A 17,215-nucleotide genomic window follows, 5' to 3' on the forward strand; every position below is an offset into this window, starting at 1 on the left:
TTTGTTCAATTAGTCAATTAAGGGTCCTTTCTATAAAGTTTCAGTGAAGTAACTGTTGCTTACACCATTGAATACATCTACTTGCTGTAAACCTGTGCTAGGATTTTATATAGAAGGTGTGACACATCGCATGCTAAATTGTTGGATTGAATTTTTAACATCTGTATTGAGTTACTCAATTAAAATGCATTTTTTGTTTTAAACATGTAAGTCATCCATATCTGACAAATAAGAAGAGCTAGATTTTTTTTTTAAGGGCTGGTGCATGCATCCTAGTGCAATTAGTACACTATGAATATAAAAATGAAAGGCAATTGCCATTAGTCACGTTGGTGGCCTATATTAACCAATATTACATTACAAATATAGTAACCAATATTACATTGTTATGGAATCTCAGGTTCTGCTTAAGAGATTTTGAAACATTTTGTGCTAAAAAAAATCTTTTTCACGATAGATCTGTGTAAGACTGCTGAGCAGTTGTCTACCGTACAATGCCCTTTTATCTACAGTGAAATGTTTGAGTCAGTGTCCAGTGCCATTTCAAGGGTTCGCTCTGTTCTTTTTGTAGGTGTTCTGCTGACGTTATGCTCTCTGGAGAATCCTGGGCAGTTTATTAGGTTCCTGAAGATCAGCTTTGCCTATCTAAAGGAGGAGAGAGCCCCTGCGACCTGAGCATGGCTCTGATGGACAAACACAAAGTCAAACGGCAGCGGCTCGACAGAATTTGCGAAGGTAAGGCAGGATTTCACACATCGCATTTTTTTGTTTTTTAATAGATGCATCTTTGTAAACACCTGAATGCTGCTCTAATTTAGATGTCACTAATGCAATTCACGCTGATGTTTTGTGAGGTTTTTATAATCAGATGTGTGAGTCAGCACTGAATAGCACATTGACACACAGTTCAAATGTACAAAACTAAATTGCAATCTCAGATTAGGGGGTTTATATTACTGGTACTATGCCTTGGCACAATGTGGTACATACTTACAACCTGAAAACAAAAATCTGAAAAACGGCTTTTTCATGCTCATCTTTGTCATTTCCGTCAGTGAATTTGGTACAGACACTTCAATCCGTGAGTAGCTTATTACATTTAAGATAGCTGTAATGCCTTAAATTTATTTTGTTTATCTACTTAATAGTCAGTTCCCGCAGTACTCAAATACTACAGTGTTTTAGTTCACAAAGACTGTCCATATGCAGTGAAATATGAAGGCTGCTACAAAACAGTTGGCCACACTGTGCTCCCTAATGGTGCATCCAGTGTCCGCCTACGAATATTAGCATGATGGAAATGGATAGGTTGGCAGTGCATGGATTTCTAGCAACATCAGACGGTGGCACAGCCAGCCCCCCACCCTACTCTGAACAAGCCCACCTGCACTTTACTGGCCATCTAAAATGGGGTAAAGAGCAACCAAGCACAGCTGATGCTTATCCATTCTCAAAATAGCAATTATACGCTCAGATTCCTGGAACTAAGCCTCCAAGTGCTTTTGAATTTACACCGTTTTCAGAAAGTGGGTGAGAATGTAAGGGTAAGGGTAAGCTGTGCCAAACGGTGAAGGCAGAGCTGAGAAAAGATTGTTAATTGTGCTGGAATGATGCTAGGCAATCTTGTTCCATTTCAGAATTGATGGCCAAGAGAGAAGGCCACCTGCGGATTGATTTTAGTAGGCTGTTGGGTCCGAAAAGACATGCCCCACCCCGCCCACCACATTCAAGACAGGCTCGCTTTTTACAGCATGGCTTTCCTGCCAGTGCTTCACGTTGGCGCAGCTGTAGTTTATAAATGTGAAAACGTAATTACTGGCAAACTGCAGAGAATAATCAAAATGTATGTTACGGGGGGGGGGGCTGAAAGTGTATGAGTATTCAGCTCTGCGGCTTTAAAGCATGTGAAGTTTTCCCCCTAGTCATCTGGTAAACACATGAGGATACATGCCAGTCCTTTTCTTCCAGGGGCTTGTATTGTATTTATTTGATCCCTGTGAGCATTGTGTACCGCTACGCTCTCACTCTAAATAGCCACTTTAATGAGAAGTTAACAGAAGAGGAAAAATCATGCAGCCGAGAGGAGGGGGCTGGGTTTTTTGAAAGCCAACCCCTTTGGGTTGATGTTTCCTATCAGATCTGTCTTAGCTGTGCGTTTTTAACTGGAATCAAACAGAAGGCATGTAATTAAGGGGACACGTTAACGAGCGCTGGATTTCATTATGCAGCTGTCATTTTTTTTTATTATTATTATTTTTATTTTGTCTTATGGCCAGCTGTGTGACTGGTTTAATTTCTACATTGCTTTTAGAGGTCCTATTTGTGTGTCTGGATTGACTCATTATAATTGCAACATCAAAGCATTGCATCAATACACAACATCACAAGGGCGTATTTGGGTTTAATGGGGTTTCTCTAGAAACAGCTGATACTGAACAAACTTAGTTGAGTTCAAGCACAGTGTTTACAATGTGTGTTTTGTACCCTTTTGAAACAATTTATTGAAATTTACAAAACTGGTACAAGCTAAAACATACCATACTGTGCAACTTTTATTTTTAGTATTTCTGTCAAGGTTTCTGGTCTACACTAAATTACATAGTTTGTTCTTTGGGGTATCTGCTTTCAGCTGTCTGCTGTAGAGTTTTGTTGTACCTTGTGTACTGTAAAGTACCTTTGCAATGATCACACTCTGGATCACATTTTTGTATGAAATCTTCCATGAGAAAAAAACTAAATGAAGATGGAAACTTCCATCGCGCAAATATTTCACACTGCCAGATTATAACGTTGATTAAATCCTGCTTTTCTAGCTAGCTGGGCTACCAACTATTGGATCATGCCAGATCTTGGGAGTGGAGAATTACGTAGTTTTATTAAGCGCTGCTTTTATTTCATCAAAGCGCCCGCAGAAATGTTGGGCTTTAATTTTCTATTTTTAAGGGGGAAAATGGTTTTGCGTTTTTTTTAGTATGAGACGTCGTAAAATTCAGACAAGGTTCAGCCTTGTATTGTGCAAAGATTTTGGTCGAGTGTCTTCTGGCAATCTCTCGGTGACAGCTTTTAAAGTCAGCAAAAGCTGAACAAAAACCGCTAACAATGACCAGATTGAAGCTGAAAATGCTTGACCAATAGCCAAATAGTTTTGAAATCGTGTATAATCATTTATATTTCTTTATCTGTTTAGCATTTCTGGGGAGTTTTACGAGGCGTTTACTTACTCTGCATGGCCAGTAACACAGCAAATATCTCGTCATGGCTGAGGCTTGCACACCCCTAGGCTACCCCAACACTGGGAGACAGATAGACATCCAAAGTCTTGGCAGTCTGCACACTGCAGTATTAAAAGAAAGCTGATTATTCCTTTAGCCAAGCACAGGATTAGTCCCTATTTCATAGCCCGCTCAGGTAAAGGGTTTAGGAATGATGCTATACACATGAACGCTTTTTCTCCTTTGTCAGGTTTTAGGGTACTGTAGGTACATAGTAAAATCTGGAAAGCAGCTGACACATTCCTGTATTTCTTTGCTTTTGGGCCGTGCCTCTGCTGTACTAACCACTAGTCAGATCCTAATTGTATAAGCCAGGGATAATTTGAATCTGTTTGCATTTCTGGCTGTTTTTAAAAGCAGTGTCCCTCAAATCCTGTCTACAGATGTGGAGTTTCAGGAAATTATAACCATGTATTAGCAGCATGTGAAGTTCTCCCCAGATACTTGTAAAACTTAGCCTGGGGGCTTGTTAAAACTTTAATATACTGTACAATAACTGTAATTGACTTGAATTTTCAAGTTCCTTGTCAAACGGACTAATTTATTAAGTCTAATGAAAGTTTAATGGCCAAAAAATGTGTTTAGCCGTCACTATTTAAATGGCATGATCTGCTTTGTGTGTGCATTGCTTGCCAAGTCCCAGGCTGCGACATGTCCTGGAATCAGACAGCATGCTCTTTCTGTAGCCCTGTGTATACCCAGCCACCACAATGGAGATTTGGTTTCCCGCTGGAGGGGGTGTGGGGGGTGGGCTTGTGATAAGACTGAAACAGTACTTCCTCCAAAAGGGTTAGCTTCATGAGAGCAAAACGCCTCCTCAAAGGGTTACCCAAAATAATGCACTTTTAAACATATTATTATTATTATTATTATTATTATTATTATTATTATTATTGCTAATAATAATGATGATGGAGATGTCCATTTTTTTATTTATTTATTTATTCGCCCATTGATGACAAAACCTCAGTCACAAATGGGTGCTGACAACACAAACAGTCAACAGTGGTGCCGTTGTGTTACCCGTATACTGTATAGAAACACAAAAAGTAGAAACATTTACAGTATTACAAAAAATATCTAAACCATAGAATATCATTTAACATTAAATCTAAAAAGAGTTTCCAGACCAAACAAGTTATTATTATTTCCATGTCTGTATTTTGTGGTGTCTTTGTTTTTGTTCCTGTTGGGGTTATTGAGATCTTTGTCCACTGCGTCACTCTGGCTTACCAGAATTCTTGACAGGCATGTCCACGGCAGAGCAAACCAAATCTATTCAGTGTGAATGAATAAACAAATAAAATCTTCACAGCTGACTTCTTTTAGCTTCAGAGTGAGGTTCAGGACCATCAGGTAGGAAACAGAGACCCTGACACAAAACTAAAAATGAGGTAGGACAGCACAGCACAGCACAGCACAGTGCAGCACAGCACAGTGCAACACAGCACAGCACAGCACAACACTACACAGCGCAATATAGCACAGCACAGCACAGCACAGCGCAAAGCAGCACAGCACCGCACACCACATCGCAGTGCAGCACAGCACAGCACAGCTCAGCACAGGTATAATAATGCAAGTCGGAATGTAATATAAGAACACATTACTTAACTTTATCACATTTAGATGAAAGTCTAATCCAGCGGCATTCATGGTTTTAGATGATTAATATAATACAATATAATCTGTGGCGTTGTTCCAGGGTGTAAGTGCTTTCAGATGCTGCCAGCCCACATGTGTCATTCTTTTGGCTCAGAGTTCCTGCCCAGTCCCCTGATTATATATCTGCTCTAATCCTGGGGTGGGCAGTCTTTATAGCCATCTGTGCCCCACTCTATTCCTTCTGGAGATCCTGTGACACATTTCGAGTTTAATACAAGTACTGAAGGAAAAGAAGACAGTGTTGCGTAATTCGTAAAGCGGTAATCTTCCTGCAAACAGGGGAACTCAAAGACCACCCTGCGGATCACATCCATTCTCTTTCTTTGTTTTTGTTCATATTTTTCTACTTCTTAAAAACAATGTTCCTTGAAGGATTTTGTTGTAGTGATGTTTTTTTTTTTTTTTTTTAATTTCAACTGTTTTCAAATTTTGATTAAAAAAAAAAAGAAATTTTATATATATGTATTATGTATGTATATGTGTATACTATATATATATCTATATATATATATATATATATAATATATTATATATATATATATATATATATATAGTATTATATATATATATATATAATATATATATATATATATATATATATATATATATATATATATACACTATGACTAACTTTTTCGCAAAGCGATCAGCTAGAGTTAATCAGTTAAGCTACTCGGGTTTACAGTTGTTTCCATGGACAGATTTCAGCCAAAAAGAAAAAAGAAACAGATATAGCAGGATAATACTTTATCATTTATCATACAATTAAACTATAAGTATTACAACTAGTTGTAACATTTTAGTATATGTCTTCAGCACTGTTTTTTATGATTTACCTAAGGATAAAGGTAATCTTTCTAGAAATGGCATTATCTGCACTATGACCATACTGCCTTATTACCTGTCCCACGCTGTTAAGGGGTTCTGTGACATCATAGAGAGTTAATAAAGAGAATCCAGTGAAATATTAATATTTTTTCCTGTAATTTCATTCTAGCCCATTTTTTTTGCATTATATATTTAAAGAATGAGGTTGCTCTGTTGGAAGTGGTTATATTTACTCATTAGTAATTATGCTATGTACCCTTGTTTCATATGACAGTGAGTGATATATGATATTTAATTGAGCAGAAGGCTTAATAACTCAACCCAACATAATAATACACACAGCACCAAGACGGAATCTAATGATAATAATGCGTGCACTACAGTATTTGACCTAATTGGATGGAGCTTCCACATCATGACACTAGTGACTGTTAAGTGAACACTATTGGCCAGCCGGATTGAACCAATGATCTCTCTCTTGCAATCCCCTGGCACCTATATCGTCAAGCACTGTGCTATATAGTACAATTGGCCCCCTCTTATATAATGGGTCTCCCCCTGTAGCTGTGTGAATAACTCCTAATCATAAACCTACAGACTCATAAGAACATAAGAACATAAGAAAGGTTACAAACGAGAGGAGGCCATTCGGCCCATCTTGCTCGTTTGGTTGTTAGTAGCTTATTGATCATCAAGCAGCTTCTTGAAGGATCCCAGGGTGTCAGCTTCAACAACATTACTGGGGAGTTGATTCCAGACCCTCACAATTCTCTGTGTAAAATGTGCCTCTTATTTTCTGTTCTGAATGCCCCTTTGTCTAATCTCCATTTGTGACCCCTGGTCCTTGTTTCTTTTTTCAGGTCGAAAAAGTCCCTTGGGTCGACATTGTCAAAAACTTTTAGTATTTTGAATGCTTGAATTAGGTCTCCACGTAGTCTTCTTTGTTCAAGACTGAACAGATTAAATTCTTTTAGCCTGTCTGCATATGACATGCCTTTTAAACCCGGAATAATTCTGGTCGCTCTTCTTTGCACTCTTTCTAGAGCAGCAATATCTTTTTTATAGCGAGGTGACCAGAACTGCACACAATATTCAAGATGAGTTCTTACTAATGCATTGTACAGTTTTAACATTACTTCCCTTGATTTAAATTCAACACTTTTCACAATGTATCCGAGCATCTTGTTAGCCTTTTTTATAGCTTCCCCACATTGTCTAGATGAAGACATTTTTGAGTCAACAAAAACTACTAAGTCTTTTTCATAGATTCCTTCTCCTCAGTGGAGTCTTACTCATGCTGTGATAAGTGCAGTCAGTTCAGACTATATTTAACAGGGACCTGATTGTTGGCAACTGGTCATGGCAATAATATACCTCAAAAAGGGTAGTTCTGAAATCAGGTCCTTATACTGTCACAGTATAGCACTTTGCTGACATTTGCTAGGGCTGTACAGTGGGTCCAGCACTGTTCTAGAAGAGTACTTGGATCTGTCTAGCTCTCTTATTTCCCCGTTCTATGACCCACACACAGGTTTTAAAGCTGTAAATTCCAGATTACATTTGAGTAATTTCCCTTTCAGAGATAATGAAAGGATTTGGGTACAGTGTTCAGATAACAGCAGGCAGGCCGAATCTTTTCTGAGAAAGTTTATTCGGGGGATGGTGGATGGTTTAAACTTTAGATGCCGAAAACATGTTAAAAAAAGAAAAGAAAAACAAAAGATGTCTACTCCTCTTTTTGGTTTGCCTTTGTTAGCGGTACATTCTGATGAAACCCATGCACAGACGGTGCACATAAATGTGTTTTGACATCTTTTGTTGCAGCGTGCCAGCTTACATTTGTACCATGTCTTTCGGCACTGCTCAGTGGATTAGCTTTCAATCAAGGTGGATTTAAAATGTGCTGACACTGACCAATTCTTGTGCAATCTTTTATTAATTTCCTGTATATGTGTCCTCTTCCTTTTTAAAACATAGACTCCATTGAAGCTCATAGCCAACGATATGGAATTGCCATTGGTAAAATTGCGTTGTATGGAAGCAGGGGGAGGGGTGTTTGAGATCAGATGGGTGACAGCATTAGCGTTATGCTTTATCTGGTTCAAGTGCTGTCACAGTGAGCAGAGGAATTAAGAAGGTTTTATTTAGCCCGTAATCCCTCATACCAATTGCCCAAGTGAGTAAAATGTCCCAGAATGGGGAAGACTAAACCTCGGGATTAAAGTGTTGCAGCCCACCCCCTTCCCTCCCCTTTTTTTATTTTTTCCCTCGAGCTTCAAGCCAAACAAAAAGAGAGCATGTCATGCTGACTATCATGAAGTAGTAAGGCTGGATTTAAGCTGCGTTGTGCGTGAGTATGTGTGGTGTTCTGTTTCCTTCTCACCATCTACTAATATTTCCAGAAAATGAATAATTCAAGGATTGCCTGGTAACAGGGAGATACTCGATAGCACCGCCTCTGGATAATAAGGTGAAAGCCTGGAGATCAGGTGAAACAATACCTCAGTCTTCCACATTTTTTTCCTCTCTCCTTTTCTTTTGATGCAACTGTAACAGAAGACTTGAAAGAAAACACCCTGCTCTTTTTTTCTCTTTAAAGCTGTGTTCTTTTTCTCTCCAATGCCTGTTTCCAGTCAGCAATCCACAAGTATCGGGCGCTCTCAGAGCTGGGACGCTGCTGGATGGTATGAGGGGAATTGGGAAGGGGAAAGCAGCTACCAATACCACCCCAGGGCACCAAGACGGAGAAACTCTTTGACGTACAGGGGAGACGGTGGTGGAGGCTGGGACGAGCTGCCCTCAGAGTTACGGCGGAACGAACTGGAGCTCAAGAGGGAACCCTATTCCTTCAACGACTACCAGGGCTACCCTGAGAGGCATGAGCACCGGCCCGTGAGGAAGAGCTCAGTCCCGGACCTAAACAGCTACTACAAGAGGCAAGCAGACACTGCCATGACGGGAAGGTGCTCCGTGGCTCCTCAGGATTACTACCACCATGACCCTGCAATAGCAGTTCAGCCACCTGAAGATCCTCGAGGCTTTTATAAGGGGGAGCAGCAAATGCTTAGCAGATCAGCTTCACATTATGGGATAACCAGTGAGGGACGGCCAACTTGGGATCAAGGACAATGCAGGCCTCCCCCCACCCCACCAACGGCTCACGAGATGAGCCGAGTGTACAGGGAATCTGCTGCCTCTAAGATGATATCAGACAGGCAGCGCATACGGAGCAGGGACCCTTCTCTTACTAGGTGCGGAGTAGAAACAGCAATTCCCAGGTACGGGGCCGAACCACCCCCTATGAGCGGCCACTCTGTCTACAATGACATCAATGGGCGTCACTTGGACCCCCGGCAAGCCACAGCCACCTGCCTGGTGGTTGATCCAGCCACCCAGGCTATGGACGGCAACCCAGAGAATCATCACCGTGGGCTTCGGATGAGGCAGGAGGGTGCCAACTCTTACAGCTCAGCAACCGGACAGAAAATGGCCTACGATTATTACGATGGCAGCGCCGGCGCCACTACTAACTCAACAGGACTGGCTCAACACCTGCAGCAGAAGAAAAACATGGATTCGGATTTCCTTGCTCTTCTCCGGGCTGAGGGCCTCTCGGAGAGCACCATTAGCGCCCTCCTCCAGCAGGGCTTTGACTCGGCCGGCCTCCTGGCTATGATGGAGGAGAATGACGTGCGTTCGGTGGCACCCAACCTCGGGCAGGCCCGCATGTTGTCTCGCATAGCTCACAACTACAAGATGGAGCTGCAGCGGCAGCACACGACTACAGTCGGCACACATCAACATCTGCGGTCCCGCTCCAACAGCTTCAGCCAGAGCAATGACCTCTACCAGCAACAGCAGCGGCAGCAGCAGCTGCAGTTGCAAAACATAGACCCCAGCGCCCTGCAGCACCCGCCCATTTCCATGCAGCTTGCCTCGCCAAGGATGGGGGAGGTCATTGGCAGGAGACCCTCCAGCACCCCAACTCAGCACCTGCTGGAAACTGCCACCTATGGCCCTGGGATGGGTGCACGCTCTCCTGCTGGTTTCTCAGTCAGTCCCGGCAGCTACAACAAACCCGTCTCCCAGAACCACCCCATGTCAGCCTATTCTGCCAACTCTGGGGTCGCCATGACCACCACGCAACATCCCAGCCTTTCGAGTTCGGCCCCAAAGACAGCGTACTCCACTACCTACACCATACCCATGGAGCTCATGAAGCGAGACCGCAACCTGCCGGCCGTGTCACCCATGCACAGCCCGCACTGCGGCTCCCAGGTCCACCACAAGGGGCCCCAACAGGAGGCCTCCCTGATGCACAGCGGCTCCACCCTCCAGGTGCAAAACGTTAATGCTGCCCACCAGAAGCTCACCCGGCGCACAGGGCCGCCAGTCATCATCTCCACAATGGCATCTCCTGACTCAAGTAATTCGCTGTTTCATGCTTTTCTCTCCCCTTTCTCTTTTTCTTTTGTGTGTCGTGCCTGACTGGTTTTGTACTCATCCACCGTGTCCCAAATGTCTGTATTTCTGGTACTTAGTAAAAAAGAAAAAAATAAATAATAATAATCTTACTTTTTAATAGACATACATACAAGTCAAATTGTTGGTAGACACATCCAGATATTTACATATGAAAAGCAATAACTTACTTTAACTTAGTGGTGCTTTGCTTCACAATATCCATGGAGAAAAACAAGGTCTTGTTATATTGTTTTACTATTCTATCATCAGCCACTTCAAAACCAAAATATTTATATACTTCACTGCGCACAGACAGGGTGTTAATTTTCCAGCCAATCTGGAAGTAATTGAATCTTCAGCTGCTCTGCGGATAAATGCTGACTCACAACATCTCTAAAAGTATTAGGTATGGAGTCGTGCTGAATTTTGCATTATTTTGAGATGTGTTAAAAGTACATTGCTTTTATACTACCAAAAGTTTACATTTTAAAAATACATTAATAATAGAGTAAGTAATTGCACAGACAAAATGCAATGATCCGCTGACGCATGCGCATGTCTCAAGATAACAGACAGCTGCAAACAGCGTTTGGTACCTAAACACCAATCAATGGAATAAAATGGTTAAATAATACTTACTAATAGTGTGTGGTGTTTGACTATGAGGCTCACCATGATTGATATGCATGGGGTTTGTTGGTATCCTTAATATAAAATAAACTTCATTATACTGCATTTGTATTTTTAGCAATGTTAGCAATAAAAAGCAAGCCTCTGCGAGCGTACGTGAATTAATTTGTTTTATCCCATGAAATCACAATATGAAAATGATTGATATCGAACAAGATCAATATCATATCAAAATATCGATATTGGTGCCCATCAATATTATTTCCCGTTTTAAACAGTACCTCTGTCTATATTACATACGGTAACACTTTTTCTGGTCTCTCTTATTGTTTTGTTATTCACCTCAGCTGTCTCTGTAGGGTGCTTTCTCTTAAACTTGTTGCATATTTGAATGCAAACGTAATCTCCTTTAAAAAAAAAAAAAAAAACATTTTTTGTGTAAATATTCCAGTCCCTATTCTTATATAGCTGTGTTTTAAATGAAAGCGATCTTAATATAAAGACGAGCTGTCTATGAGATCAGTTTTGGCAGGTGCCCGTGGTATTGTTTCATATTAATCTAAATTCATATCTTTTTTTATAACTTCCAAATGGCCCCTAGTATATTGACTTTCAATGGAAATGTAGCTGTTTGTGAAAACCTGTTGTGAATATGCATAGAAAAAACTGAAAATAATTTTCACACACCAAAGCTGGGTTTATATGAGCACCACATTCAATGGCAAGATAATTTTCAGTTTAGACTTTACCCTTCACTACGGTATAAGTTACGTCCAAAGTGACATATTTGTTACAATAAAGAGACTCCTCCCACTCCATGATTAATTTAGAAAGCAAAGTGGCCTGACCTGTAAACTAAGGGTTTTTCAATGCATTCATTAAGCACCAGCTGTAGTAAAACGATCAGCAAACACTTCCGAACGTTTGACAGTTTTATTATTTTTTGAATGACCATCTGACCTTTGGCTGTCACAGCCAGTTCACTGACCCCTACAGACCCCTGTTTAGCAGTGATCTAGGACTGCCTTACCTCAGGGAAAATTAGGCAGTTCTAGATTACTGGATGAATAAATACCATTGCATGGACATAAAAAGGTGTGCTCAATAAAACAAAAGGAACAGCCCTACCTTAACTAATACAAGTCTGCATTGTATATGGCTTAGAGACACACTCCAGTCATGTCTGGCATATTGCAGAATTGAAACAGATAGCTGTGAGGTTTCTGGAAGAAAGAGCCTAAATTATGGTTGGTGTGATTCAGGTTATTTTATCTGGCCATGTGAGGAGACAGGAGTGAGCTTGCATGTGCGCTGGTTAGGCTACGCTGTGACCGTATTCATATCAATGTGATACATTCTCATATCACATCCATTGCTATACATTTGAACTATAAATTGTTTCAATATCGTTATGAGACATGCATTACAAAAAAAGCCAAACAACGTTTAATATGCAAGAACAAAACATATATGGCTGTAGCTGATGCCAATTAGCTGCTGCAAATCACTTGTGACAAAACATGTGATTTTCAATAAATAAAAATACCTTGCATTATTGGTACAAATGTGTAAGTGTTTGTACAATACTACTGCAGGCATCTTAAAAGATTGCGTTCAGTAATCATAAACTACTGGGACATGTTGTCTGTCGCATGATTCTAGCTTAACCCTCGTCACAACCTTCCCAGAATGCCTGAAAAAATAACTTCCCTAAGCTGTGACATTGCACCTGAGCAGTTGTGAATTATTCAGGACTGACTGATTTACCCAGGTTATTGTGAACTTCACGCACAGTGGTTTGTTGTGTAACACCAGTATGAAAGCTGATTTTGGAAATTCAGTTTTATATAAGGATGTTATTCTAAACATTGCACTTCAGGATGTGTAGTAGAGAGAGAGCTGTTCACAGAATCCGGAGCGGCATTGACTTTCAAAGGAACGTAATGTTCTGTTGGCCGCTGTGTATATTTGTAAAGCGAGTTGGAGCAGGTGTGTGGCAAGCATTATACACTTGGGGGCTATATATACACAAACACATCAGAAAAAATGTGTTTTATGACTGGACATTTGTACTTTTTCCCCCAAGATAATGTCCCATGAACGTACTGTTGTTGTTGCTGTTGTTGTTATTTCATGTTTCCTGAACACTATGTACTTTTACAACCTCTCAGTTCCACTAACACCTGGAAGCATTACTGAAAGTGCAGCCAATTATATATAATGTATAACGTGATTAAAATGTACTCACCTAATCAATTGAGTATAAACTAATGAATCTACCAAAGCAACCTTACTTTATGTAAACATAAAAAAAACAAAAAATTAAGGATACTCTTCATCTTGACCTTTTTTTTTTGTTGTTGTGTCTCAGCTTGTGCTGAACCTGTTTCATTTTCACCAAGGTCGTGTGCCGCGTTTTTCACAAGTTAAACATCCTTTCAGCACAACAAACTCATTTGCATGAGCCTGACATTTGTTGCTTCAGTAATTTCATCTGATAATGGCCAGCTTACAAAGCAGATCTCAAAGCATATTGCTTAATTATGTGTTGCTAGGCAACCTGGGTTTTGGTGGTAATCACAGAAAGGTTATCTTCTTATTGAAGTAGGTGGGAAAGGTTTAGCAGGAGTGCGGACCTGTGAAAATGTGTTTAAATTTGCATTGTGTTCAGGTATCTACTTGTTTGGGGAGAACAGAGTTAGGTGATAAAATATTGAAGGAGCTACTACATTGACTGTGGCAGGGTGCGGGACATTTGACCTAGAAATCTCTTGGTCCAGTGTTTGCGATACATTGGGCTGTTAATTTTGGATTCTGTTTTAAAATGGACCAATGATTCAGTTTGAAAATACATTTTTTTTAAATGTCCCCCTTTTAAATATTTGACTATGGTATCTGATCCAAGTGGTCAGTTACAGCTGCTTCTACCAAACAGCATTTTAATGAATTACTACAGCTTACTGGATGGATAAAGCATTTTTGCTGTTTCAAGTTATGCCTTAGGTACTGTAATCCATATTAAGTTTGAGGGTTTTTTTCTCCTGGATCGCCAAGTTGGTACTTCATTAATTGATTAATAAATATGAAACATTGCTATTCACCCAGCTTTTGAAGTGCCATGTTAGTGAAGTATAATTTCTGACAAAAAAAAATCGTTTTCCCCCTGCCTGTGTGTGTTTAGGGAAGGTGGGGCAGGCTTCTCCTACCCAGATGTCTTTCTCTGCAACTAGGCAGAGTATTTTTAATCAGATGTTAGCTAAATATGACAAAGACTGCTTGTGCTTTCATGCATTCAGGATATTAGACATAAGGAGAGCACAGCATGAGGCTACTGCCAGTTTGGCAGGCAACAAGCAAACTGATTCCAGCATTGTGTTTGGTGCTTGTCTCTTAAACCTTAAAGAACGGAGAAAAAGCGAAAGAAACTTTGAAAAGCTGCGGTGGGATTGTCCGTGGGATGCTAATGCATCAATCACTGGGTGTAATCAATGGCGATCTATTAATAGCAGCTGTAAAATTGCGATTAAAGAAAATGGAAGTTGTGATTTCAAGTGTATCTGTTTGCAAATATATTGCTGTGCAGAGGGATTATTGCAGAGGCAATCTGAAAGACCATCTGGACTGAAAAAGCAGGCATGGTTTTAGATTGTGTATGCTCACGACTTGTAAGGTTATAATTAGTATGATGATTCAGGAAATGCAGAACATGTTGATGCTTGTTTTGTGTGTGTGTGTTTTAAATATGACTGTAAAGAGATAAAAAAAAGTGTTCCACAAGCTGTGGATTCCGTAAAAATCAATGTACAGGTCAGAACCACTATGAGTTGCGGTTTGCCTTTTTCAGAACTGCCTAGAAAGTAAACTCAGAATTTTTTTGTTCTACTTTAGGGTCTGACTGTAGAACAATGTACTGCAAAACTGCTACAACCTCATGCCTTTGAGGGTAATAGAGATCTGCAGATTGGAGCGCTTTGCAGACTCTGTCAACCCACTGAACACACCCAGCTTGATTTGATTTGCACCCTTGTGTGTTCAGTGACCCGTATACTGTACCACTGCAAGCTTTTATAAGGCATCTGTGCTCACCAGCATGCTGTTTTTTTGCTCACAGTACATCTACCGTGATAAAATGCTAATGAAAAAAATAAATAAATAACAATTATATATATACTTTTCTTTGTTGGTAAATGCATGTCAGCAGCTGTCCTTTCCTCGCAGCTCTCCCTATCTCCTTTTGTCTCTCATCTCATTTATTTTGCCAGGCAGGTCAGTTTGAATTATTCATTGGTGGAAAATGAAAACCTAGCAGATATTGAATTGCAGTTGTCTGGATCAACCCTGTGTGGCTGCAGTTGAACAGAAAGACAGTTAAAGAAAATATTCCTTCTGGATTCATTCTGATTTAGAATTTTTTCTTTTTTCTTTTTTAGAATTATATTTTATTTATTTTTTCAAAACCAAGGCTTTCATTTTTCAAAAGATTTCTATTCAAGATGTATTTTTCTGTACTGAGCAGGTGCTTACAACATATCACAGATGTGGCTTCATAGTTCCCTTTTGTTATTTCAAAGCTAACCTCAAAAACAGTATTGACTTTTATTCTTTGAAACCTTTTTTTTGCTAAGGGGCTTTGAGCTGATTCCAGGGCTGGGGGGGCTGAGTTGTACTAGATAGCGCTGATTCTGACCCCTCTACAGATCCATCCTTTGAGTTTTATTTCCTGCCAGTTACGACTCTACAAAGATCAAAGAAATTTAACAGAAAACTGTCCTTTTTTTACCCAGAGAAAAACAAAGAAGAAAAGTTAAGAATCAGCCTGTAGAAAATCAGTATCTTAGTATCAGCTAAGGATAAGGATGAAGCATGACGACTTGTTATTGTTTATATTCAAATCCATTTACTTCTGTCTTTAAATCTGTATTAATCTAATTAACATTAGTTTGTATAAACTTATCTTTATATTATCATGCAATGCTGGCTCTGAGGATCAGCCTTGATTTGGCCTCCCCAGCGCATCAGCATGCACAACTTTTGAATTAATTGTGTTTATTTAAATGTTGTATATTTATTGGAGTTAATTAGTTCGTTCTTTTATGTTGAGTCCCGCTGGCATAATTATGTTCAGTCTATTTATCCATTTACTTTCCTTTGTTCTTCTGTATGTCGCATTGCCTAATTTTAGCTGTTCTAATACTACAAATAACATGTCCTTGATGGGTGAAGTGCTGTACTATTGGGTCATTCATTTTCTTAATTTCTAATTAATGAAAGGTGGTTCAGAATTCTTTTATACAAAGTTGTTCCAGTGTTCTGATCACAAATATGAATGAAAATAATGAAACAGTCAGGTCTTAAATAAACCCCAATGGCTCTGTTTTATTTGGAGGAGCGAAGTGAAAGAGGAAACAGCATCTGCAGTTTGTTCTGCTTGCGTGACAGCCTGACACTGCCAGACATATTTTCACTCAAAGTCTGTGGGTCTTTTTCTTCATGTCATGAATGCGATGGCTAATAGTCTGAAGCGCAAATTACACTGGCATTCTTTTGATGTCATGTGCTGCAGCCATACCAACTAAGTACTGTCTATCTGTACAAAAAGGGAGAACATGATAATTGTTTAATTTTCCTTTCGGGCATTTTTGGCATACATGCATGTTTATGTTTTAACAATGGTGTTTTACCTTTAAACCCCAAAATAATTAGGCTTTTGTTGTTAAATAAACCTTCAGAACAATATAAGTTTTTCCACTATTTCAAAATATTACTGGTACATATATTGTACTAAATATGCAAACTGTATTTTAAGGAAAAAAGGTCCACAATTTTCTTGGGAAAATAGGAAATTCTTCGTGTTTATTAATATTGCTCTTTGCTCAATGAAGGTAGTGGTGCACAAAAGGAAAACCGTCAAATGTTATTTCTATTAATGAGTGGTGCATCATTATTATTATTATTATTATTATTATTATTATGCACACATTTTATTTTTTTACTATTATGTCACCTTTTATATTTACTTATAATGAAATTCTTCCAGAAGGCACTTCTTCTGATAGTCCTTGACAAAAGCCTACAGTAGTTAAAGAAGTTAAACCTAATAAACATGGGAGTGGCTTTATGTTGGGGATTGCCCAACTAAAAAACAATAAAAAAAATACATAAAAGCTGCTGTTTATTCACTAGAGTGCAATAATGGTTACCTGAGTATAATCTGGTAACATTTTCCAGTGTGTTTAGCCAAAGTAAGTACGTTTTATTAATCGTTATTCACAGGTTCCCAGCGACTGGGCTGGGCCGGGTTTGACAAAACGTGTGGGGGTGGACGACTGTAAGAGCACTGAAGAGGGACTTACCAT

At 39.6% G+C, this 17,215-nt stretch overlaps 1 protein-coding gene across 3 annotated transcripts in view; it reads left to right on the forward strand.

The window, feature by feature from the left end:
• Window positions 1–17,215, forward strand: part of LOC121325404 (C-terminal-binding protein 2) — a 77,601-nt gene that overhangs the window by 34,930 nt on the left and 25,456 nt on the right. Inside the window, exon 3 of one of the 3 annotated variants that reach the window (XM_041267856.1) lies at window positions 572–735. In XM_041267856.1, the coding sequence (XP_041123790.1) occupies window positions 678–735 (58 nt within the window). In that variant the 5' untranslated portion in view covers window positions 572–677. Of the gene's footprint in view, window positions 1–571; window positions 736–8,337; window positions 10,192–17,215 lie in introns of those variants that run through there. The other 2 variants (XM_041267855.1, XM_041267854.1) reach the window with 2 other exon arrangements.

This window comes from Polyodon spathula, chromosome 13 (genome assembly GCF_017654505.1).
Source record: "Polyodon spathula isolate WHYD16114869_AA chromosome 13, ASM1765450v1, whole genome shotgun sequence".
Lineage (NCBI taxonomy): Eukaryota > Metazoa > Chordata > Actinopteri > Acipenseriformes > Polyodontidae > Polyodon > Polyodon spathula.